The sequence below is a fragment of the Macadamia integrifolia genome, chromosome 8 (assembly GCF_013358625.1).
Source record: "Macadamia integrifolia cultivar HAES 741 chromosome 8, SCU_Mint_v3, whole genome shotgun sequence".
Classification (NCBI taxonomy): Eukaryota; Viridiplantae; Streptophyta; class Magnoliopsida; order Proteales; family Proteaceae; genus Macadamia; species Macadamia integrifolia.
The window spans coordinates 7,871,192-7,896,534 of record NC_056564.1 but is presented as its reverse complement, the minus strand read 5'-3'; the positions used below and the strand labels follow the sequence as shown (position 1 = coordinate 7,896,534).

The 25,343-nt window shown below is 38.5% G+C and overlaps 1 protein-coding gene and 2 long non-coding RNA genes across 10 annotated transcripts; all 3 read right to left on the bottom strand.

Annotated features, from left to right (window-relative positions):
• Positions 1–415: 415 nt before the first annotated feature.
• On the bottom strand, positions 416–13,144 carry LOC122086465 (peptidyl-prolyl cis-trans isomerase CYP95). 6 transcript variants are annotated; one of them, XM_042655280.1, is made up of 15 exons: positions 13,027–13,098; positions 12,166–12,248; positions 11,931–11,985; positions 10,800–10,888; positions 10,458–10,482; positions 8,778–8,816; positions 8,095–8,212; positions 7,832–7,959; positions 7,331–7,697; positions 6,373–6,488; positions 4,482–4,686; positions 3,770–4,404; positions 3,502–3,730; positions 3,320–3,397; positions 416–1,030 (listed from the first exon to the last, which is right to left on the bottom strand). In XM_042655280.1, exons 2-15 carry the CDS (start codon positions 12,241–12,243, stop codon positions 703–705), a joined length of 2,490 nt encoding a protein of 829 aa, XP_042511214.1. In that variant the 5' UTR covers positions 12,244–12,248; positions 13,027–13,098; the 3' UTR covers positions 416–702. The 6 variants fall into 6 exon arrangements, with proteins under 6 accessions (XP_042511214.1, XP_042511209.1, XP_042511211.1 ...); XM_042655275.1 differs by having other exon boundaries at positions 3,502–4,404; positions 13,027–13,144; XM_042655277.1 differs by having other exon boundaries at positions 3,502–4,404; positions 12,166–12,300; positions 13,027–13,136.
• A 6,341-nt stretch (positions 13,145–19,485) lies between these two features.
• Positions 19,486–21,258, bottom strand: LOC122086179. Its single transcript, XR_006142352.1, has 3 exons — positions 20,817–21,258; positions 20,306–20,413; positions 19,486–19,781 (listed from the first exon to the last, which is right to left on the bottom strand). It is a non-coding gene; the product is annotated as an uncharacterized LOC122086179 (long non-coding RNA).
• Positions 21,259–21,309: 51 nt separating this feature from the next.
• On the bottom strand, positions 21,310–24,784 carry LOC122086178. 3 transcript variants are annotated; one of them, XR_006142351.1, is made up of 5 exons: positions 24,415–24,783; positions 22,372–22,424; positions 22,064–22,267; positions 21,812–21,910; positions 21,310–21,726 (listed from the first exon to the last, which is right to left on the bottom strand). It is a non-coding gene; the product is annotated as an uncharacterized LOC122086178 (long non-coding RNA). The 3 variants fall into 3 exon arrangements; XR_006142350.1 differs by having other exon boundaries at positions 21,812–22,267; positions 24,415–24,784; XR_006142349.1 differs by having other exon boundaries at positions 21,310–21,910; positions 24,415–24,782.
• Positions 24,785–25,343: the final 559 nt, after the last annotated feature.

Here is a 25,343-nt window from a genome sequence, read left to right as displayed (position 1 = left end):
TATAGCAAAAAAAAAAAAGAAACATATTCCCAGTTCATAGAGGGGTTTATGATTTAACTGATCCAGGATCGACCCAAGTATCATCATCAATATTCAATCCGATACTGATGGCTCACAGTCCCTGCTAGGAACAACACCCCTCTTATAAAAAGTTAATTTCAATTCAACATAGTTTCAAGGATCCTATAGTGGGAGCATTCCAACTGCAGAATGATGATAAGAACTCAGAATCCTTTTCATAAAATAGGATTTGCACAAACTTACTTGAAGATTGTACTGCAGTTTTACAGAACATTGAGATGGTATAACGCAACAGTGATTCATTTACACGTATCAATCAATTTGACAATGGGGGTGATTTCAGCAATTATAGCGGAATTAACTAAATAAACACCTCATATGAGATCATTCCACATCTTTGACAATGCATGCAATTTCAGATAAAATTTAGCATCCAAATGTTACCTTCCCAATATGCTTGGTCTAGATCAGGTCACAACACCTCATAACATATAATCCAACGTCATAATCACTCAAGATCTAAATTTATATCCTAACATATCTCTAATCATAAAATCTGATTAGAAACCAAACAAAACCTCAAGGTCCTTCAAAATGGGAGAGACGCCCAGCATCATTAAACATACATGCCTCGGATTCCTCAAAACAATTAGCAGATAACAAACAGTACACAGTGCAGTCCTACCTTTCTCCCGAGTCGGGCGACCCATCTCCATATGAAACAAGGCCCTTCTTCCCATCAGTGCTGACAGAACGGGACCTCAACTTATCTTTGCTTGCCCTTTTGGGAGATGGTGGTGTGCCTGATAAGGACCTCGACTCTGATGGACTTCTGCTCCTAGAAAGTGACCGCTTCTCTGCTCTTGGTGATCCATAGGACCTAGATTTCTCAACAGGAGAGCGACTGCGCAGGGGGCTACGGCTATAACGACCTCTTCCCCGGCTTCGGTAGCGGATTGGGCTGCGTGACAAGCTCCGGCTTCGTGTCCGGCTTCTTCTGCTTCTGTATCTGCAAACAGGTTTTAAAGATGTACAAACATGTAAATACCACAAGAAATAACTATGATAATTACAACCAATCAACTAAATAACATTCCTTGGTCTAGAAAGATGGACATAGAAAAATGACAAAAACATGGTGATGAAATGTCAAATAGTTTTAACTTCCCATAAAAGTGCAAGGAATTTCAACAGCAGGTTCCTACCTACTGCCAGTCCCATTTTTTCTGCAGCAATAGTAAAATACACCGAACATCACTACTCCCTCCCTCTATTAAAAAATAAAAAAAGGAAGAAGACCGCTGTCCTGTCGGGTGGCCCCTGCTCCAGCATGGGGGCCAATGAGGGGGTGCAAGGGCATTGATTGTGGAGAGATTTTTGTTTATTTTAGGGGGCAGGGTGGTCATTTCAGGGGGGTTGTGTCTGACAGCAGGCTGCACGCGACCAGACAGTGTCCTTTTTCCCTGAAAAAAATAGCAACCATGCTTTACGAACAGGGAAAGTGATGCAGTAGCGCTTCCGTGGATTGGCCAGAACCCATTTGGGAATCCAAGCAAGGATGAACCGGGTCCAATTTGGGTTCTGGTGCAGTAGGATATTAAGGGTATTCTACTTTTATGGTTTATTTTATAATTAGAAAAAAAAAATTTTAATAGTGTTGGGAATCCAAGTAGAGATTACCCGGGTCCAATTTGGGTTCTGGTGCAGTAGGATATTAAGGGTATTCTACGTTTATGGTTTATTTTATGATTAGAATTTTTCGTCTTTTTTTTTTTTTTAATAGCTGGCGTTGATTAGGAGATTTAGTTTCCATTTTTAAGTCAATCTTGATGTAGATGTAGCTGCAATTAACTGGTTTGACCGGCATAACCACCTTCGAAAGCTAATAGCCAAGAAGAACCGATCCAACCCAGGGTTTTGGTCCAACAAGGGTAGGAATTAAATTAGTAGTTTATTTTATTTCACGCATTTTATTTTCAAGACTTGAACGTAAGAGTTAGTTGATTATATGCTTCCTTTTTGAAATTTGTTCACTTGTTAGAATTGTTTCCTAGTTTAGGCTAGTTTCTGTTTCAGTTGATTTCCTTTTCTACGTCTGATTTCCCATATATGTTGGTTGTAATCGATGGACAATGGCTAGAGTGATTTAACAGTGAACGAGAATGGTGCGGTTTGTGCTCTGTGAGAGCGTGCGCTTCCCCCCTCCCCCCTCCCCCCTCCCCCTCCCCCCTCCCCCTCCCTCCCCCTCCCCCTCCGATCTTCCCCTTCTTCTCTAAGGGCCGGGCCCTCCATCAAATCTTAGGTTTCCTTGTTGGAATCGATTTCGATTCTTAGAGCCTAGTTAGGAGTCTTTTATTTTCCTTTTAAATAAAAGTTGTAACCATCGTTAATAGCAGATTGAAGATGATGGATTGAACTTTGGTTGCAGCAAGTGTTGTGTACTTGTGTGCTTGTGAACTCTCTCTCTCTCTCTCTCTCTCTCTCTCTCTCTCTTTCTTCTGCCGCTTTCCTGCCCTGGCGGTAACAGCAGCCTACAAAGCTGGTGCAAATCACTCTCAACCCTTCTTCTTCGCTTCTAAGATCTGATGCGTTTAATCAAATCCCAGAACTTCTTCATCCCCAAACAATTTCTCTACTGAGAGATTTTCCTAAAAACTAAGCCTGCAAAAGCAATTATTGCCTGGTAGTAATTGCAGAGCTCGTCTTGTTTTTCTCGGCTTCATTCCTGGCTGCTTATTGTGTGAAATCTATAGATCTTAAGTGTGTGACCTTCTCCCTTGAAATCTCAGAGACAACAGAGATCTGTCGCATGAGATTTTTCCCATGAAGCTCCATGGGTTTCTTTTTTCCACCCTGGTTTACATTCAGGTTGAAGACAATAGCCCTTCACCCCCCCCCCAAACGATTCCCTTTAGCTTTATCTTTATTTCTACTTTCCAAAATACCCTTCCTCCCTTCTTTCTTACAGCCTACCATTATTTTAATTTCAGTTCCAAGTTTACTCTTTTATGCAATACCCACAAATTGCTCCTTGTTAGTTAAGTTTCATTAAATTAAGAAATTGCCATTAGTTGTGGGGTTGATTGAGTTCTATTATTCAGGTGGGGCCATGAGCAATCTGAGTCAGGTTTTGGAACCACGGATCCACAACAATGTTATTTTCCTTCCTTTTCTTTTTGATTTTGAGGGCTTGGTGTGGGTTGGGGGGGTTGGGCACGTGTGTAAGGTTGCGGCTACATGTTTTTCCCCCTAGTGACAAAAAAGAAAGAACAATAAACAGAAGGCAAAGGATCCAGACCTTGGAGGAGTTCTAATTCGGGGCGGGCTTCTATAACGCCTTGGAGAACGATTGGAGTAGCTTCTGTAGCTTGAATATCTGGTAGTACAACCACATACACTCAGAAATAAATGCACCATTTAAACAGAAGCACTACAGGCTGAATAGAAGTTCTGAACAACTTACAAAGGCTCACTCCCTACCTGTCACGATCACTTCTCCCATTGTAACGATGTGATCTTAAAGGAGAACGATCTGGAGATGGAGTCCGATAACGCCGTGCATAAGAATATCGCTGGCTAAAACCCCTTCCCCTTCGTATGCGCTTAGGCGATTCATCTGGAGAAGCACTTCTTGACAAGTTCCTTCCACGCCCAGGACTCACAGGGCTCCTTGAATAGCTGAGGCGATTATTTCGGCTAGGTGCCCTTACTGGACTTCTGCTAATGCTTCTTCGTGAGACACCCCTAACCGGACTTCTGCTAATGCTTCTTTGTGAGACACCCCTAACCGGACTTCTGCTAATGCTTCTTCGTGAGACACCCCTAACCGGACTTCTGCTAATGCTCCTTCTCGATGATCCCCTTATTGGGCTTCTACTTATGGTCCTCCGTGCCCTTACAGGACTCCTGCTCAAAATCCTCCCAGCAGCAGATTTAGCAGGGCTTCTGCTAATTTTTCTCTGAGGTGGAGCTCTTACTGGACTAGGACTCGCACTTCTCCGTGAAATAGATCGCACTGAACTTCTGCTTATACTTCTCGGTGGCTGAGCTTTTGCAGGGCTCCCACTAATACTTCTCCTAGATTTACCCCTCGCTGGACTTATGCTGAGACTTCTAGCTGGGCTCCTGCTACCCACACTTCTAACTGGGCTCCTGCTACCCACACTTCTAACTGGGCTCCTGCTACTACTACGCCTCCTAGCTGGGCTCCTGCTAATGCTCCTGCTCCGCTGTGACGTCTGCCGGGGACTTCTACCACCACTTTGTGTAGGACTCCTGCTTGTGCTTCTTTTGGGGCTCACAGTTGGGCTCTTGCTCAAACTCCTACGGGGACTAATACTCATGCTCTTACTCATAGCCCTTTTAGGACTCATGCTCCGGCTCCTGCTCATCAACTTCGATAACATAAATGACACAGAATGCAAAGAAAGCATAAAGAACAAGCAAGGTAGTAGAAAGACCTAGATTTGCTTGGGCGATCATCAACAACATCAGGTTGTCTATCTGCACTTCTGTCAGTCTTAATTTCTGCTACATTTCCGTTGCTTCGTAGCTCTCCATTTTCCCTTGGGGATTCAACTTCGTGGTCAAGCATATTCGTTGTATCTCCTTTCTTTTTCCAAGGAGCAGTCACACCCTCCTTGACTGACGGAGATTCTCCCCCTGCTGAAACAACACATCAAATAAACAAACATGGTAAGCATCAATTCCCAAGGCAGATGAGTGAGTAAAACATTCCAAAGAAAACAATTTTCAACTATAACTAGAAAGGCCCACATATACAAGTTTCCAGACAGCATAGTGGGACTCTATGCAGGAACAGTGGAAGTGCAAATCAGAAGCCACAAGAGGCACATAACAGCATAATATTCTCAAAGAGAAAATGTATTTCAAAGGAGCAATGTAGAGGTATCTAACAGCCAAGCTACATATATATATATATATATGACGTAACTACCTCCCTTATATGCATATTAGTGAGGCTCGCTACAATGCCTCCATCTCCTATTGTAGGCTGATAGATCCACTATTGCCTATCCACCCACACAGGTACCCAAACTTGTCCTCTGCCTGCATCCTAAAATGAGTTGTACCAAGAGAGAGGAATAGCCTCTTTCAAGTTTCCTGTACAACGGCTGCAGCTACAGCATCATATGAAATGATCCTCTTCTCTAAGCCACACACGGCATCCAAGTAGTTGTTATCGGCCGCGGACAATCACTGAATACATTCACAACCATTAGCGAATTCCCACAGCAATCCTAATCCCTTGAGCTGATGTGATGTGTTTTACATCGCACCGACAACATTGTGTTCGAGTAAAGCTCAAGAGTTGACTACTGCAAGAATAGCTCCAGTGATGACTCGAGCAGAGTTGGTTTCTAATTCCCCTCTACTACACTAGTAAGGGGGGTAAGGGTACTTTCACTTTTGATTAAGGAAAACTACTTCCTGTTCAAATTGTAATAGCTCCTACCCTGGGATTTTAGATAGTTCACTCTGTTTTGGGCCAGACTGGCTTTTGAGAGTGAATAGAAAGGTAGAAAGCCAACTGAATAAGCACATCTATATGAATGGAGATTCCGACGGGAAGAAGTTGAAATCCCCCAACTCCTATAAAGTTGAAAAGATAAGCATTCACTTTAGCCAAAGCCATATTATGTAACTTGGGCTGGGCCAAACTGCTGTGTTGCTAGTCCAGACAAGACTGGAGCCATGAGCTATGCATCTATCATGAGAGTTGCATGCAACTATGTATATCATCTTATCATCTATACCCATGATATGTAAATAGATTCATATAATATACAACTACAGTATACCCATTATCACACATAAATATCACAATTTAACAGGCTTAGCTATTTAAACTATAAAAAGGGTGTACCCAATGCATGAGGCTCCGGCTACTGCGGGGTCTGGGGAGGGTCTAATGCACGCACCTGCGTACCATTAGGTTGCAATGAAGCAACCTTATCAGTGTGCCAAGGTCAGCCCTCCCAGCTATTTACAACTACCTCAAATTATATCCATAGCACATACTATGCCATACATGCTACATAACTTTCACGAGCCAAGCCAAGCCTGACCCAAAGCTCACGATGCTGTACTTGGACCAAGATGAGACATTACTCAAAAACCTGAGGGTTGGACTGGGAAGAATTCTATCCCTAACCGCATAATTATCAACAAGGCTAACGAGTACAAACAGAGGTTCAGGATTCATGATATTATGTTGTACTCTTTTCAATTAAGCACAGAAAACCAGGTAGTGAACACAATCAACAAACTGCTCCACACAGAAAAAGAATGTGGAAGTGAAGAATTGAAAAGTGAAACTTCAAGGCTTACCAGAAACCTGGGAAGGGGTTTTAGGCTTCCGAGCTGGCCTACGAGAATCAATTCCGTCATCTGAGCTATAGTCGCTCGTACATCCAATCTCACTATCACTAGTACTGTCCAGCGTCCTACAACACAATAAAAAATTTCAGCACAAATCCTAAGATTCGAAGCAACTCCTCTAAATCCCATCAAAAGAAAATCAATGGTAATAGCACCACCAGCAACAGCCTAATAAATCAATCAAATATATTGAATACAAGAATTACTCAAAGCCAAAAAGCTAATCATATAAACTAATCCGTGACGAAATACAAACACCATCACAAAATAAAATGCCTCACCCCCTGAAGAAAAAAAAAACCATTGAAACAAAATTCATACCATATGTCTCTCCCAGTCTCCCTAATTAAGAAAAACAATCTCAGGTACAATAATACAGAATCGTGTGCCTATACATGGCAGTTAGTCATAATAATTCTACATATTAGATGGAAATTAGTGCAACTACAATCCGTTGACTGTCCCCAATAGACAAGGCTTCATCATTTGCTAATACGAAACTGGATCACCCACTCGATCAGTTTCAGTGTTTCTGATCAGATCTATCATAAAAATGGATCCTTCTCGATTGCTTGGATCAACCAATGCATAGCAATTTGGATATGTATTGCCTAAGAATGATCCAGGTTCCAATACTTACTTTGAGTCTCTGACACCTATGCCAATCAACATCTTACTACAGAATTTAAACAGATTAATTATTAACAAGAAAATAAAAATAAAAAGAACAAATTCAACTAGTCAAACTCCACCAATACCACATGATACAGTATTTATATATACAATGTCATGAAAGATACAAGCTTTACTATGGAAGATTACCAAGATATTTAATTTTACTGTATCTAGAAATGAAAAATAGCCAAAACACTTATGTATGCCAGCATTATGAAATAGCCAATATGACCTCCTTGATTTGCGCCTTGATTTCTTATCACGCTTCCTGCGTTTCTTCTCACGGCGCTTGTCCCTTTTCCTTTTTCCACGTCTATACTTGTCCTTCTTAGAAGATCTCTTTCTCCTCCTGCGCCTGTCATCACTTGAAGAACTAAGGGAAGAAGATGAGGAAGAATATGAATCAGAATCACTATCAGACTCTGATGTTTCAGTCTCCTCATCCGATGAGGTATCTGAATCAGATGTGTAGTGTCTCCTTCTCTTTTTCCTCTTCTCTCGGGAAGATTTCTTATCCTTTCCCCGTCGTCTAGTTTCATAACTATCAGAATCTGAATAAGCATCCTTCCCTGATTTTGATTTATTTGTTTTCTTCGTATCTGCAGATAAAGAGTGCCCAAGTCATCAAATACCAAAAGCAAGGAGCAAATCTATATAAACATATGAATCAAAACTGTCCATGTCGAGGAGCATAGTCCCAATGTCCAATGTAGCTGGCCCATGATTTTTTTACCTTCACGGAATTCACCACAATTAATGATTTTCACTGAAGCAGAAGGTTTTCCTTGTTCAGTACCCACATTTTCAATCTTCCTCAATGTGTCATGTCCTTGCAAAAGCTTCCCAAAGACAACATGCTTCCTATTGACATTAAAAACCAAATTAAAGAAACACACAGGATGTTCCATATGCAGGATGACCTGTAAGTTTCAAGTTTCAACAATACAAGTTGACAGAGTCAACGAACCAACATAAAGTAGCAGAAGAGAGACCAACCCGTCAAGATGGCGGGCAGATTTGAAGGTAATGAAGAACTGAGAACCATTGGTATTGGGACCAGCATTTGCCATGGATAGTAGACCTGGTTCATCATGTGTAAGCTTGAAGGACTCATCTGGAATAATGTTCAATTAACACCAGTTAGCAACAAAAGAAATGGTCTTTTTGCAATAGCAGAAGGATTGACATAAATGACCCCCTACACCTCAGCAATAGTGAACTTGAGGCACCATAAGAAGCACAAGGACAAACAGAGAAATTTTTTTATCTAAGAGTAGCTCCATTGAACATATGCCAGCATGTGCATGGACAGACCACACCAAATATTCAAAACAAGTGCATATATCCTCCAGTTGTGATATACAATGTTCTGTGCTAAGATAATGGACTTCAAATATGCACTGGAACTTTCAAGCAGGCTCTTGTATTCTAACAACTAACTGAAAGCGTAAAATCCAGCCAAGACATACTTGCAGATGAAATTTCCATGCACCCAAACTCAGTTCTTACCAATCAACTAAGGCAGGGCAACATAAGGCATCAGACATAAACAGAAATGTTGATTTAAAACAATTTCACCAACCCGAACTCCTAGAAGCCTACATCTAATACCAACAAATGCTTCAGGGATACAGGGTTGCTAGAAATTAATACAAAACCATGACCAGCAATATTCTCACCTGCAAATTTTCCCCCATAGATGCTCTCTCCACCAGTACCTACAAAAGGAAAAGACATCACATGAGAATGTTAACCCACAGGCTATTCAGTTTATTTAAAAACCAATGAAATGCACTAAAAATATCACCAAAGGTGTTTGACCAAGCAGAGAATGTAACCCACTTGCCTACGGTTAAAGATAAATGACCATAACCTAGAGCACGATTAGCTGAAGCTTCTTGAACAAATACCATGGAGCTATCACCTACCAGTGGGCGTTTGGGTCAATTACAACATCTATAATATTGCATGCTCTAAACCAAAATTTGGTGGACATTTTTCCACCCTCAAGGATTGGGAACAGCATGAAGTTTAATGACCAAATATCATGGAGCAACTGCTAGGTGTTTTGGGCCAATTATGATGACCTGTATAATATTGCATGCTCTAAACTAAAATTTATCGCATGGTCTTCCAGCATGAAGGATTGGAAACAAGAAGAGGCAGGAAAACACATCCAACATCACAATAGGAATGATATGTTCATGAATGTGAAAGTTACAGAAATATCCATCCACGAGAATTTCGCTTCGGCTAACATTATGGTTGGTACTTTATGATAAAGAAGCAGGTACATGGATTCACACTTGGGAGAAACTAATTGAATGAATCTGATCAATAATATGGATAAAGTTGCCTTCCCAAATGGTTTTCCCCATTTCCTCACTCCCAAAAATATACACCACATTCATTATGGCATTCACCTTTTTTTGTCCTGCTATCATCGACGACAATGTTTGGTCTTGTAAGCTAATTAGTTGATTGACAAAACTAGCAGGAGCACTCTCTTCACAAGATTTCCTCTTAGAATCAAACACAACCAATTAAACTTCCACAAGTACACATGTCTGCTGAACTGTTCAAGTATTGCCCGATTCTTCTCAAGTATGGAAGATTCGGATGGGGATCCGCCAAGGCCAATGTGGTGGGATGGACCAGGATAACTTATCTATTTTTTGGAGCAGCCAATCCAGATTGATTTGGATCAATCAAGGCCAATCTGAGCCAGTTTCCTCATCCTTGGTTCAGAGAGATTTGATGGATGCTAATTCCTCGCAGTTCCTTTTTTAGTCTCATCAGAAAGAATTTACTGACCTCCAAATGTTCTTAAAACATTCACCACAAGTAACCATGAATTTACTTTTTTTTGCTTCCTTTATGAATTTTACCATTTATTTCAATCTAGCATGTTTAAGTTTTGATGAATGACTGAATTGGTTAAAATGACATTTTTATTTTTGGGGCATGTATAATAGAGTAAATTTCTCTTAACAAACAATATACTGAACTGCCACAATCAAATAATGAAGAAAATTTTAGACAACCAAGAGCAACACTGCTACATGTAGATTAGTTATAAAAAATGTAAGAGAACAGAAAAATCCAAAAGTCCTACAATATCTATATGTTTATCATAATGTTGAAAATAACAATTTATACTACATATTTGTCTCTGTGTACCCATACTAAACCATTTAAGTATTCAAATTTCGATATTGAAACTATTTGGAGAAAGCTAGAACAAAAGGTAAATACAGCATGCTTCCTAAGATTTGCACTTTAAATATGCATAAGACAAAAAGAGTTAAACATGCACTTCCAAAGAAAAAACAAAACTACAAGGAAAGATTAATACATACCATCACGTTTGGAAAAATCGCCACCCTACAATACAAAAGCTACTCGTTAATCCGATGAAGAAGCAGAATGAAAATTTTTCATACATAACTGGCTCAGGTAGGATGAAGATGAGTAAAATTATAAGGATGGACAACTTCGTAAATACAACCTTAAAATCTATATCACAAGAAAAGCAGTCGTGACCATCAGCCCTGTATCCTACAGCATAAACAAGGGTAACTGGCTGAAGGACAAGGCCATCACTTCTAACTCATATCCAGAAAACATAAGCCCAGATGCAATCTATGGCAATCCAAACTCCAAGGAGAAGAACCATAAGGACGAATAAATCAAGAACATACCTGAGCCATGAATCCTTTGATAATGCGGTGGAAAATTGATCCTTTGTAATGAAGAGGTCTTCCAGTTGTCGTTCCAATTCCTTTTTCACCTAGAAGATCATATTGATTCAGGAATCTGAGTTGGGTTTCTAGATTCTTAATTTGGTTTAATGATGGATACAAACCAAAACAGCAGACTACTACATGCAACGAACAGAATCACTCCCATACTAATTATAAAACAGAAACTTTTGATAGCAAAGACTATTCAAATTCATGATACTGACAAAATCTAGACTTGGGGGGTTATAAAGGGGGGGGGGGAGAGGAATTAAATTTTATTTGATAAATCAAATTAATAGTTAAAACCCCAAAATACAAACATTTAAAAAGCATAGAACCGAAGAAAAAGAAACCTGAAGATATTTCAAATATACGTTGATTTTTAGACCTCTTGTGCTCAGTTATTAACACTCAGTCAAACCGTTGAATCATTTTTTGTAATGAGTCATTGACCTAGGGCTCAAATCAAACAATATGATTCAAATTATGAACACAGAAGATTAAACTACTAGAGCAACAAATTGGAAGTCAATGCATAAACTAAAGTCATCCAGATAAACCTTAAGATGCATAACCTGTTACTAATGCAGAGTGCAAGTCTTTATTTTATAGGCTCTCCCACAGTGCTACGCATTGAGCTTTTGGCACTTGCTTTAGGGAATGCCTCTTTTTCTCCTCTTTTTTTTTTTTTTTTTTTTTTTTGGGGGGTGTTTGGGGGGAGAGGACTAGGTGCAACCATTGATTCTTTTGAGGTTTGAACATCACTAACCCCCACTTCTTAAAGGCCATAGAAAATGGGATAGAACCAGGCGACCATCAACAAGAACCCCATCATATGAGGTACATCATGTTTTCATACTCACAAAATAAAACCACCCATGTTAAGGCCATAGAAACAACAGCGAAATAAGTAGGGGGAAAAAAGAACTATATGATCATCCAGAAAATTGGAGGTTCGAATACAACAGACAACAGCTGCATGCAGTGTTTATATACACTAATAAAAACAGTATGAAATATAATTTTAAAGAATGTAGATACTGAAACCAATGATGAAAGTGGACATGTAAATTTCATTGCAGTTATCACCTGTACAAAGTGCTCGAAAATTTTCTGCAGTCTTGGGAGCAATGTCTTCGAAAAGCTGTGAAACCAATCAAACACTGATAAGTAAATTATCCTATTACTGAATACTGCGTGCTTTCACAGACAAGGACGTGAAAGGCAAAAGATAAACAACTCTGGACCAGAATAGAACAACAGGAACACAATACTCCCCCAGCTGACTTTTCGAGCCAAAAATAAAAATTAAATCCAACATCACCTCAAATATCATTCTCTCAGCAGGATCTCCATCAACCGATATATCTAGGAAGACCAGGGGATTCTTCTTCTTTGCCATTTTCTCTGTTTAGAAATGTCACATGAACAAAGTCAGCATCAGTAGTGATCTGATGACCTAAACAAACAGAAAACAGATCAATTAGAGCCAAACCAAATAATAATAACAATAATTGAACAAAATTAATTATTAAATCCACTAAAAATCTCCAGGTAACTGCCAAAAACCACAATAAATAGAGGTATACTACTCTTTGAACGACCCACACGCAAGTTTAAATCAAGAGAGGCGTTCCATTGGAAAAATGATACAAAGTACCCGCTCATGTCGAGAGGGGAAAAAGTCCAGGCAAACACCTATGTTCGACTCATAGATCCGTACTATTTAACTAAAACGAAACCCACTACCGAAATTTATCAATACCTAAATTTCAAATCATAGTCTATAATACAAACAAATGCGGTTGATTACAACTGTTAAACACTTAGGGTGTCCAAAGAGGGGTAGAGGGTTGAAGCCTGCATGAACTCAAAAAGAAGAATATTTTAATCACTCTAGATACATCACTGCAATGCCAAAACCCTAAACCCCAACTGATTTCCAAAGATCGCTCAATATGAATAAAAATAATAACCTGACAGAACTTTAAAAAATAAATAAACTATAATACGAACACCAAAAAATCATAATCTTGCGACCGAGGTAACTGGAAATAAATTAAATTTCCTCGAGAGATCAGTAAAAGTAGAGGTACGGCAATGGATATCACAGAAAAGATAATAGGAAGATGATAATTATAAATTTGGTAACAAGAAAATAGAGATTGATGAACCCTAACCTCACCTGAATTATGCTTCTCCAGCTGCTGCTGCTGCCGGTGCTCCACATAAAAATGTGACGACAGGGATGAACATTTGCAAAGAAACCTAACGTCACTTAAACCTTAGCTTCTCCTTCCGTGATTTTACCGAAGTATCCCTTTCTTTTAAGAGATTATTTGTTTTACCCTTGAATTTCATTGGCTTGACGGAAATGCCCCTCACGTGGATTAAAAACGTGTTCATCTGGCGTACTCCGTGTTCGAACTTTTTTTTTTTGACGTGTCTAGAAACTCAAACACAGGCCCGATCGGACCCCGATCGAGACTGAAATCGAACCAATTGTGTTTGTTAACTGGTTCGATCTTAATTTTGAGGCATGTGTCTTTTGAAAATTAAGGTATGGGAGAAACGGTACTGTTAAGTTTGTCTCGAATTCATGACCCGTTTTGAATATTGACCCGATCCAATATATTTTGGTGCGACCTGAATGGGAATTTTTCTGAGATCTGTGATGGAAGCAGAGGGGTTGGGCCGATAGCCCAAGCCCGGAGCCCATCACTGATCTCGTATGGGAGTGCAGGGGCATAGCCCCCATGGTATGGTTCGACCGGATCAACCGCGACCCGATAGGTCAACCCACGATTTTGAAGTATATATAATGTACTGTTGTTTGTTGAAAAAGTCATTGCATTCTAGCGTTTTCACGCAGCTAGGGTTTCAGGACGAGTTTTTTCTCATCGCTGCTAGGGTGTAATATCTCTTCTGCATAGTGAATCATCTTCTTCGTCCGAGGACGTAGCACACCACCCTGGTGTGTGAACCTCGTTAAATCTTTGTATTGTACGGATCTGTTGTCTTTATTATTCGTGTTTCTTGGTGTTTGATCTAACAAACTGGTATCAGAGCTCTGGGTTACTTCGATCCATGGCTTCAACGAAATACGATATTGATAGGTTTGACGACAACATCGGTTTTAGTTTATGGCAGGTTCGAATGATGATTGTTCTCACGGAGCAGGGTTTGAATAAAACCCTATTTGGGAAGGCGAAGAGACCTGCAACTATGTCCGATGATGATTGGAGCGATTTGGATGATAAAGCCCTTTCAGCTATTCAGTTGTGTCTTTCGAATGATGTTCTACAGGAAGTTCTCTCAGAGAAAACGACTGCAGAGTTATGGGGTGAAGTTAGAGAACCTCTACCTCATCAAATCCCTCACCAATAAGTTGAGATTGAAGCAACAACTATATACCCTTCATATGGGTGAAGATACTTCTATTAAATCACATATATCTGAGTTCAATTCTATTGTTACTGATTTGAAAATGATAGATGTTAAAATATACGATGAAGATTTTGCCCTATTATTGTTATGTTCTCTGCCTCCATCTTATAAGCATTTTAGGGATACCATGATTTATGGTAGAGAGACAATCTCTATTGAGGATGTCAAAACGAATCTGCAAAGCAAGCAGAAGATTGATGATGAGTTGACAACTACCAATAAATCTGATAGTGTTGGTTTGGTAGCTAGAGGGAAAACGAATGAAAGGGGGTTCAGATGGTGACAAAAAGAATGCTACATCAAAATCTAAGCACAAGAATTTAACCTGCAATTACTGAAATAAAAATAGTCATATTAAATCTGAATGCTATAAGCTTTTAAATAATCAGAAGGCAGGTGATGGTGCTCAAAATCAACAGAAAAGAGATGACTCTGCAGAAGCTAGTATTACTGAATATGAGAGTGAGTCTGATATGCTTTGGTGATTGATGATAAAGTTAGATCACAAGATGAATGGATTCTTGACTCTGGTTCTTCCTACCATATGTGTCCCAATCGTAAATGGTTCTCCACATACGAATCAGTTCGAAGTGGAGTTGTATTGATAGGAAATAATGCTTCTTGTAAGACTATTGGAATGGAAACGATCAATATCAATATGTATGATGGCATTGTCAGAACCTTGTCCAATGTCAGGCATGTCCCTAATTTGAAGAAGAATCTCATCAGTTTATGCACTCTTGATTCAAATTGATGCAAGTATACAGCTGAAGGTGGAGTCATGAAGATTAGCAAAGGTGTTCTCTTATTAATGAAATGAATCAAGGTTGGTAGTTTGTATGTGTTGCAGGGTACTATAGTCACTAGGTCTGTTGCAGCAGCTTCATCATCTATGTCTGAATCAGATGTCACAAATTTATGACGCATGAGGTTAGGCCATATGAGTGAAATAGGGATGGCATCACTAAGTAAAAGGGGTTTGTTGTGTGGTCAGAGTACAGGAGCAATGAAGTTCTGTGAGCATTGTGTGTTTGGGAAGCAGAAAATAGTTAGTTTCAGTACTGCTATTCACAGGACCAAGGGAACTTTGGACTATATTCATTCAGACCTATAGGGGCCCTCCAGGGTTGCTTCAAAGGGGGTTGGTGCAAGATACTTGCTTACTTTCATTGACAATTTCTCTAGGAATGTTTGGGTCTATTTCTTAAAGCCCAAAAATGAAGTATTTGTCACTTTCAAACAGTGGAATAATTTACTTGAGAAGCAGACCGGGAAACAAATTAAAAGGTTGAGAACCGATAATAGCCTAGAGTTTTGTGAAGGTGACTTTAATGAGTTCTGCAAAAAATGAAGGTATTGCAAGACACCATACAATTGTTAAAACACCCTAACATAATGGAGTGGCGGAGCGTATGAATAGAAACTTGTTAGAAAAAGCAAGGTGTATGTTATCAAATGCAGGATTGGGCAAGGAGTTCTGGGCAGAAGCAGTTAACACAGCAACCTTGTTGGTGAATCGATCTCCTTGCACAGCTATTGAGTGCAAGACTCCAGAAGAAGTTTGGTCAGGTAAACCTGCAGACTACTCAAATTTAAAAGTATTTGGATGTCCTGCTTATGCACATGTAAATGAAGGGAAGTTGGAACCTAGGGCTAAGAAATGCATTTTTCTTGGGTATGGATCTGGAGTGAAAGGATACAGGTTGTGGTGTTCTGATCCAAAGTCTCCAAAATTTCTTATTAGCAGAGATGTTACTTTTGATGAATCTGCTATGTTGCATCCTAGGAAAGAAGTCCCTATTCATTGTGATGAAGGTCAAGAAAAATCTAGAGAGAAGGTGGAGTTTGAAATTGGTGATTCATCTTCAAACAAAGCACAATCTACTTTAGTCCAGTTGCCTACTTTTACTGAAGGAGATGATGCTCAAGAGAATCAAGAAGAAGAGCGGTACAGCATTGCCAAGGATAGACCAAGGAGGAATATTAGACAACCACAAAAGTATGGGCATGCTGAATTTGTTGCTTATGCATTGTCTGTTGTAGATACAATTGAAAATAGTGAGCCTGCAACATATTCTGAAGCTGTTGCTTCAATTGATTCTACAAAATGGTTGATTGCCATGAATGAGGAGATCGAATCTCTTCATAAAAATCAGACTTGGGAGCTTGTGAAGCCGAGAACAGGGAAGAAAATTATTGGTTGCAAATGGGTCTTCAAGAAGAAGGAATCTGCCTCAGGTGTTGAAGATGTTAGGTACAAGGCACGTTTAGTTGCAAAGGGCTACAGTCAAGTACAAGGAATTGATTTTAATGATGTTTTCTCACCTGTTGTTAAGCATAGTTCTATTCGTGTCCTACTTGCTTTAGTTGCTATGCATGATTTGGAATTGGAGCAACTTGATGTGAAAACAGCATTCTTGCATGGTGAACTAGAAGAACAGATTTATATGCATCAACCTGAAGGGTTTATTATTGAAAGTAAGGAGACCATGTATGCTTGTTGAAGAAGTCCATATATGGTTTGAAACAGTCTTCTAGACAGTGGTATAAAAGGTTTGATTCAGTTATGGCTAGTCTTGGATACTCCAGGTGTCAATATGACTGTTGTGTTTATTTCAGAAAGCTCTCTGATGGGTCATTCATATATTTGTTGCTTTATGTTGATGATATGTTGATTGCAGCAAAAGATAGGAATGAGGTCAATAGGTTGAAGGAACAATTAAGTTCTGAATTTGAGATGAAAGATTTGGGGGGCAGCAAGGAAGATACTTGGTATGGAGATCAAGAGGTATAGAAAAGCAGGGAAGCTGTGGCTATCTCAACAAAAGTACACTGAGAAGGTATTGAATCGTTTTGGCATGAAAGATGCCAAACCTGTAACTACTCCTCTTGCATCTCATTTTAGACTTTCAACTGCTCTATCACCTAACACAGATGAAGAGGTGGAGTACATGTCACGTGTTCCATACTCTAGTGCAGTTGGCTCCATTATGTATGCTATGGTTTGCACTCGTCCTGACATTTCACAAGCTGTCAGTGTGGTGAACAGATATTTGTCATGTCCAGGTAAAACTCATTGGGAAGCAGTGAAGTGGATACTTAGGTACTTGAAAGGGACCTCTGGTATTTGTTTGGAGTTTGGGAGGAATGGTGATAGTTTATCTGGTTATGTTGATTCAGATTATGCAAGTGATCTTGACAAGAGAAGGTCACTCACAGGCTATGTATTTACTCTTGGAGGAAGTACGGTTAGTTGGAAAGCTACTTTACAAGCTACAGTTGCATTATCTACCACTGAAGCAGAATATATGGCAATGACTGAGGTAATTAAAGAAGCTATTTGGCTTAGAGGTTTGTTGGGAGAACTCAGCATGGATCATGGGGTGACTGTTGTCCATTGTGATAGCCAGAGTGCTATTCACTTGACTAAAGATTCAATGTATCATGAGAGGACAAAGCACATTGATGTTTGGTATCATTTCATAAAAGAGATAATTGCTCAAAGTAATATTCAAGTGTTGAAGATTGGTACTGAAGACAATCCAACTGATATGTTGACTAAGCCTTTATGTGTTGGTAAGTTCGAGCATTGCTTGAACTTACTTGGTGTTTGTCATGTTTGAGTTCAGCCCTTTGGAGGGCTATTGGAGAAGACGAAGATATTAGCTATTTGCTTATCTATTGGAGGAGAATTCAACCCAAGGTGGAGATTTGTTAAGTTTGTCTCGAATTCTTGACCCGTTTTGAAGATTGTCCCAATCCGACATATTTTGGTGGCGACCCGAATGGGAAAATTTCTGAGATCTGTGATGGAAGCAAAGGGCTTGGGCTATCGGCCCAAGCCCGGAGCCCATCACTGATCTCGTATGGGGGTGCGGGGGCTACGCCCCCACGGTATGGTTCGACCGGATCGACCGCGACCCGATGGGTCGAACCGCTATTTGGAGTATATATATATATATATATATAATGTACTGTTGCTTGTTGAGAGTCATTGTATTCTAGGGTTTTCACGAAGCTAGGGTTTCAGGGCGAGTTCTTCCTCGCCGCTGTTAGGGTGTAATCTCTCTTATGCATAGTGAATCATCTTCTTCTTCGCCCGAGGACGTAGCACACCACCCTGGTGTGTGAACCTCGTTAAATTTCTGTGTCATACGGATCTATTGTCTTTCTTTATTCGTATTTCTTGGTGTTTGATCTAACACTTTCTAAGTGGGTGGGCTGTTACATTACGATCTCTGCTAACTTATCTACAAGGTTTCAGTTCTATCTAAGCTATCACATGGTAGAACTAAGTGCAATCGTTCATCATTTTCATGTATATGCCTTTCTTTGTGTACCAAAATCCGCCCTTTAAATATTAATGGTTTGTTTGACCATGTGATCAATTTCAATTAGATCAAAACTTGACATGTGGGAAAAGATCTAGCTAGAACCCACTTGTTGATGGATCTTCAGTATGGTCCCTACTCTCTACACCCAAGATCTGTTTGAGATGAAATTTAGAGGGTACAGGCTGATGGAGAAGAACCAAATTCTAAATAAACCCCCACATGTCAAAATTAAATAATAATTATAAAAACCAAACGTCACCCACATGGCAATAAGTTGTTCTCATGATCTGAGATGGCAAATGTAACAATACATTCACTGAGGCGCCGATACACGCCCCCATCCCAAAAGGCACTTGGCAGCAAGGCTTCGGGACCTGTAAATTATTGAAATCAAATACTTTTTAAGTTTTAACTATTGTGAAGTATAGCACTTCCACTACAAGAAAAATGGTCTTTTATTACGGAAATTTTCCGTAGCAAACGATAAATATCATAATAATTGTATTATATACAACGGTAAATATTCGTCGCATGTCCATCATTATGATTGACATCGTATCTGGTAACTACGGAATTTAAGGATGTGTAGGTTTTGGTTATTAACGACGGATTTATTAGTAGCTTAAAGTCTGATTATTAACGACGGATTTATTATACAGTAGCTTAAAGTCAATAGTATACATCGCTGCACTACCGTCATTTAAATTTATTTATTACTACGGACTATATTACTGTAGCAAAAAATCTGACTTTTACAACGGAAATAATATTACTATAACAAAAAAAACCAACTTTTAAAACAGAAAAAGCTAGCCTTTTACTACGGAAATTTATTTCCGTAGTAAATAGTATACATTTTTTTAAAAAAAATAAATTATATTTACAACATAAATTCCTGTAATAATACATCCACGAAAAGAAAACAGAATATACAATTTATTTCTCAATATACAATATACAACTGAGGCTTTCTTAGGTTCAAGTCGATTCCTGGACGATTCCGGCAGAATCAAAATCAACTGAGGCTGATCCGGTTTCCGATTCCTACAGCGGCATCAAAAAATTCCTTTATTCTCTCCTCTTTCAGCTTCCATAGTTGTTCCAATACTGGGGCTATTGCATGAAGTTGTTCTTTAATCGTACCCGTTGTCTTCTCATGCTGTAAAATAACAAGGCAGAGGCATCAATTAACTCAAGTTCCCAAACCTTGTGAAACAACTGTATACTCAGGCATGTAAGTCCATTGCAATAAAATAAAAAAATAAATAAATAAATAGAAAAAGAAAAAAAGTTCCCCTTTGAAACGAGTGTGGATCAAGTTCTTGTACGAGAATCATTCTCGTACGGTGTTTGATTTACATATGGACTCCACTTAATCTCTCTCTTCTTTTAATTGGTCTTTATTCTAAGTGGAGTTCCATATGTAAATCAAACATCGTACGAGAATGATTCTCATACGAGGATTTGATCCGCTCTCCATTGAAACTGCTCAATATCAAAACCTTGAGAATCATAAAGAAGACAATGTAAAGAATTTATTTGGTGCAATACAGACACAGTATTTATTTGTCATTGCCTCCGTTTCTCAATGCATTGCATGCTATATATAGGCCCAAAGAAAAAGTGCATGTAAAATGTAAAGAATAACCATTTGAAAAAAAAAAAAAATTTTTTGCGAGGTACAAGAGTTTAAAATGGATTGCCTGCAACTCCTGTAGCAGAGAACCTCAAGTTGTTTCTCCAAGAAGTAGATTCTGACCATTGGAAATTTTGTAGAAAGTATAACCTCACCTGCAATACATGCAGAACTTAGAAGATACTCTCAAGGTAGACTCAGAATAAACAGTACAAGCATGTGGCAAGGGTGTCCTTCAGTTTCTTATAGTTTGCTTACTGTTGGTTTTTAATTTGGAGTTAGTTATTGAATAATAATCTATCTTAATGTTGAATGATGATTTTCATTTTGAACATTCTTTGCTTTTTCTCTTAAAAGAAACAGATGTTGGAAATTCAGGTTTGAGGAATTATTGTTGCATACATTTCCATTGTTTAATAGGTCCAGCTTTGGATTCCTCCTTTCTTTCTATATGATTGCTTTCTATTTGACAAACTAAATCAATCTATTAGGGATCTTATGGACTTGTATTCTAACATTAGAAAATGAACATCAGTACTGAAAGCTTTGATTACAAACCTTTCCTCAATCCTCATTGATGCAGTCCTATCTTTCCAAAGAATCTGTGAGGCTTCCTATATAACCTCCCAAACATTAATCAAGGTCCAAATTATGGACAAGAAACAATGAAAGAAATCAATCATTAGAAATGGAATAAAAAGAAGAAAAAAAAGGAGGGGGGGGGCAAATACTGGGCGGCTCTCTCTCTCTCTCTCATCTAATTTTTTTTTTCTTGCTTGTCTTTGTTATGATACAAGCCTTGGGCTTACTGTACCTAGTTAGTGATCAATTAGATTCTATGTTGTTAGGTAGGTACATATAATGATCCCTAGTCCCTCCTTAAACCATTGGCATTTAATTATTCTGTTCATAACATGGAGCACCTAAACCCTATTCAATATCTAGCTCCATCCAACATTTAGCTTGTATATTAGACAACTTAAGATCTGCTTCTATAGACACATACCTGTTATTGGGATCAAGACCTGGCATCAGCCCAACACCTATTCTCACAAGAGAAAGTGAATGGGTAGTGTTAATATCATGGACATGGCCAACAAAATCATTTAAAACCATGAAGAAGTGGGAAACTGCTGCATTGGAATTGTAATAACATATGACGCAACCTACATAAAAATGAAGACTCTCAATGATGCAAAATGGGATATTAAAGGAAGAATGAATTAGAACATGAAGAAATTGTACATGCATATTAAAACTGACTTTAACATGTTATATTCCATCCAAGCAATACTCCATATTCAATGTGGGATATCAATAGTACAAAGAATTATTGCATATTAAAACTGACTTTAACTGAACTAAAAAAAGAAAAAGTGAACAATACAGAATTGCAAGGAAGAACCCCAACTAATGCAGAAACCAAAGTATTTATCAGCATGATATTTACCTGCATAAAGATTACTTCCTACAAAAAGGTTCACATCATCAGTAGGTATGCATATGGCATAAGATAATAGAAGTTTTCTTGGTTAACATTCTAGAAAACATACTGCTTCCGAAAAATCTAATTTTGTAAATTGTTGTTCCTTAATGACCTGATCTCCCCAAGACTTCAAACTTTTTTCCCAAAAAGAACAAGAATCATGTAGCTGCAAAACATAAAATGGCGAGAAGATGAAGAAAATAATGACAGTGACAATGAGTCTATTAAAACCGAAAATATTAAAACCATAATATCTAATGGCCATGGGTGAAAAACACTGCGGAATGATTTAATGCCTGCAGAAGCAGATCTGCAATACCATGATGCTAGCTCTAGCTGATCCCCCAGCAAAACTCTTAACTATAGCTTCACCATATTGATCATACATGGTCATCTTTTATCATCTGATAAAACCTGACAGTGTGGTACTTCAGAACACAAAATGAAGTACTCCATGAAGGACCTACTCTGCATTAGTACTACGAGCATTGGAACAACCACTCTTAGGAGCATCCAAGTTTCACTGCAAATAAGAGGCAAATGAGAGAAAAGTCACATCAGAACCCAACTAATAAATCACCAACCTTAAATTCAAAGGACAACACAAGGGAGAAAAATAAATGATACCTAGCACTTCATCTGGGTCTCTTGGGTTCTCCCAGTTCTTCCTTGACCAAATGCTGATTATTACAAAACCTTGTCAATTACATACCTTCTATGAAATTGAGAGCAAAACATCCTAGTATTTTTTGTTTTTGTCATTAACACAAGTAAGAAGCTTTACTAGGAGGCTATTAAACACGTTCTATAATGAAGTTATCATCCATTGCCTTTGATCCTCTAAGAAAAAGCGAAGAATAATGAAAGAATACTAGTTACTATAGCAATTACGCATGACGATTGTACAAATCCTAGAAGTCTGATTTAAAACAAAATATATATAAACTACTCCACCTATACATCATTTATTTAAGAGACCAAAACAGTTAACACTAAATCAAGATTGTTGTTGTCCGATAAAGTCATAATGATAATAATAAAATGAAAAAGAAGAAGAGAGAGAGAGTCTCTCTCGGCCATAAGGAAGGAAGAAAAAGAATGAAATAAAAAGAAAGACTAGATGAGAGAAGGAAAAGAATGTACAGAGACCAGAAGAGACAAGAATGGGAGAGTTAGTGCAAGAGATGTGTGATGGGTTTGGATTCTTCAAGAGGTATGTAGAACTTTTAGTTTTGGATTTTTCAGAATTTTAGTATTCTGTTTTAGAGTATTTAGAAGGAAATTTTAGAGATTAAGAAGTGGAAAAATAAGAGTGGATGATAGAGAGTGAGAGGAGTGAAGTAGGGTGCATAGAACAAGGTTGTTGCTGGTCTGTAGCAGGCTCCGCCAACAGCCCGGGCTGCTTGCTACAGTGGTAGCCGACAGCAGCACCCTCTTCCCCTCTCCATGGCTATGTGAGTAAAATATGAAGACACTGAACATAAAGGTTCTGCAGGAATGATTTACCACATTATATTAAGAACTCTGTAATTGGAATTGTGTGTGAGTGAGTTATGTACAGCTAGATCTGTATGTTGGATGAGTTGATTTTTAAGAACACAAAACATAACAGAAAATAGAAAAAGAAAAGAAGAGAAGAGAAAGAAAGGAAGAAGGTGAGAGGGATGGAAGATGTAAATAGGAGTGGGAAAAGGGTTGGTGCCCAGCTATGTGGCTAGGTTGCTACAAAGTTGAGTGCCCAGCTCCTCCCTCTTCCCTCTCAGTGTATGTCCAGAAGGAGTTGGGTTGGTAGAGTGAGAGATGTAAAATAGTACCCATTAAATGTATAACTCTCAATGGGAGATCAAGAATATGAATAATAAAAATAGTAATAGACCTTGATCTTTGACATGCTTTGAATATTTAACATTAGACTTTTATTAGCAGGGTTTTAAGTTCAAATTTATACCTATTTGCATTTGAGACATAAGGAGGTTAACATGGCCAACAATGACTATTCTTGTTGGAACAATCACCGAGACCTCCTTAATTCCATCTAATTGCTTCAAGATCTTCTCAATTAGAGGAACTTCTGAAGAACAACAAAGACCCAACATATCAAATCTTTCTTTTTTTTTTTTTTTAAACTCGAAACTAGTCCAAGTGGAAATTCAGAGGCTTCCATGATTGCAGGTTTTGATTCTCATAGCAGGGCTGGAATTAGGAGGCAAAACTACGATTTAGGTTGTTGCCTATGGAAGGGTAACTTATGTCCTGAATTTCAGATTAAACCAATTAGGTATGGTGAATCTGCATCTCCAATCAGGTCAGTTTTGTGTTATTGTGAATAGCAGGAAGGGGGAAAAAATAGTAGCAGAACAAGTTAAATCACCTGCATGTAGAAGGAAGATATAAAACTGAAAGGAGAACAGAAAACAGAAATACAATCAATGAAATGGGATGGGAAGTTCATCCCTGATATGAATAGCTCATAGCATAATCGAGAGAGAGAGAGAGAGAGGAGTAGCAGCAAAAACACCAAGCACAACAGACAACCGTTCTTCATTAAAAAAAAGATCTATATAGAAAGAAATCAATTCCAATAATCAAACCAGACCTAGTTTTGTACTAATCAAACGAAACAAGAATAGACCATCATAAGGAAATAGAGGAATCCATAGAGAACAATACCTGGAACTTTGAAGCAACCGATTACAGAGCTCCAAGATCATACTATTCCTCTACAAAGACAGCAGACGTTCTTCTTCAAGATTTCGTGCCACGGTGAAGGAATAAAAAGAAATAGAGAAGAGTTCCGTCTCAGCAGAAGGAAGAACCAGCAACAGCGGAGAATACAAACCCTCGGCGGAAGGAGAAGGACCTGCAATGCCGGTTCGATTGATTGAGAATCTCTCTTGAAGGGAGAAGGCCAAGAGACGTGGAGCAGTGAGGTATTGCTAGGAATGAAAAGGGAGCCAACAAAGGATAGGGTTTTGGTGGCAGGAGAGAAACCCGCCCTGTTTTAATTTTCAGCGGGAACGGTTTTGCAGGAAATAATTCGTCTCTTTAACTGTATGCTGCGGGAACTAAATCACCCATAGTAAGTAATTTACCAAATACTACGGTAAATAAACTTCGTTGTATCTAATACATTACATACTACGGAGATAATAAATCCGTCATATTAGATAGATAGGCAAGTATTGTTTTTGCCAAATTCCCAGATACTATGGGTTAATTTACCGGTCATATATTATTTAATCAGATACTATAGAATTTTCTAAACCATCGTATAAAAATACCAATTATTATGGTATTTATTTCCCACAACAAAATAGCGACAGTAAAAATCCCCAGATACTATGGATATTTTTTACCCGTCATATATTAATGTGCCAAATACTACGAAAATTATGACCGTCGTATAAAATTAACTATATACTACAGAAATTATTACCGTCATATAAAATTAACTATATACTACAAACATTATTACCATCGTATAAAATTAACTATATACTACGAAAATTACTAAAACGTCGTATAAGTTAATTAGATACTATGGACATTGTTAAATTGTCGTATATAATTAACTAGATACTACGGGCTAATTTATCCAT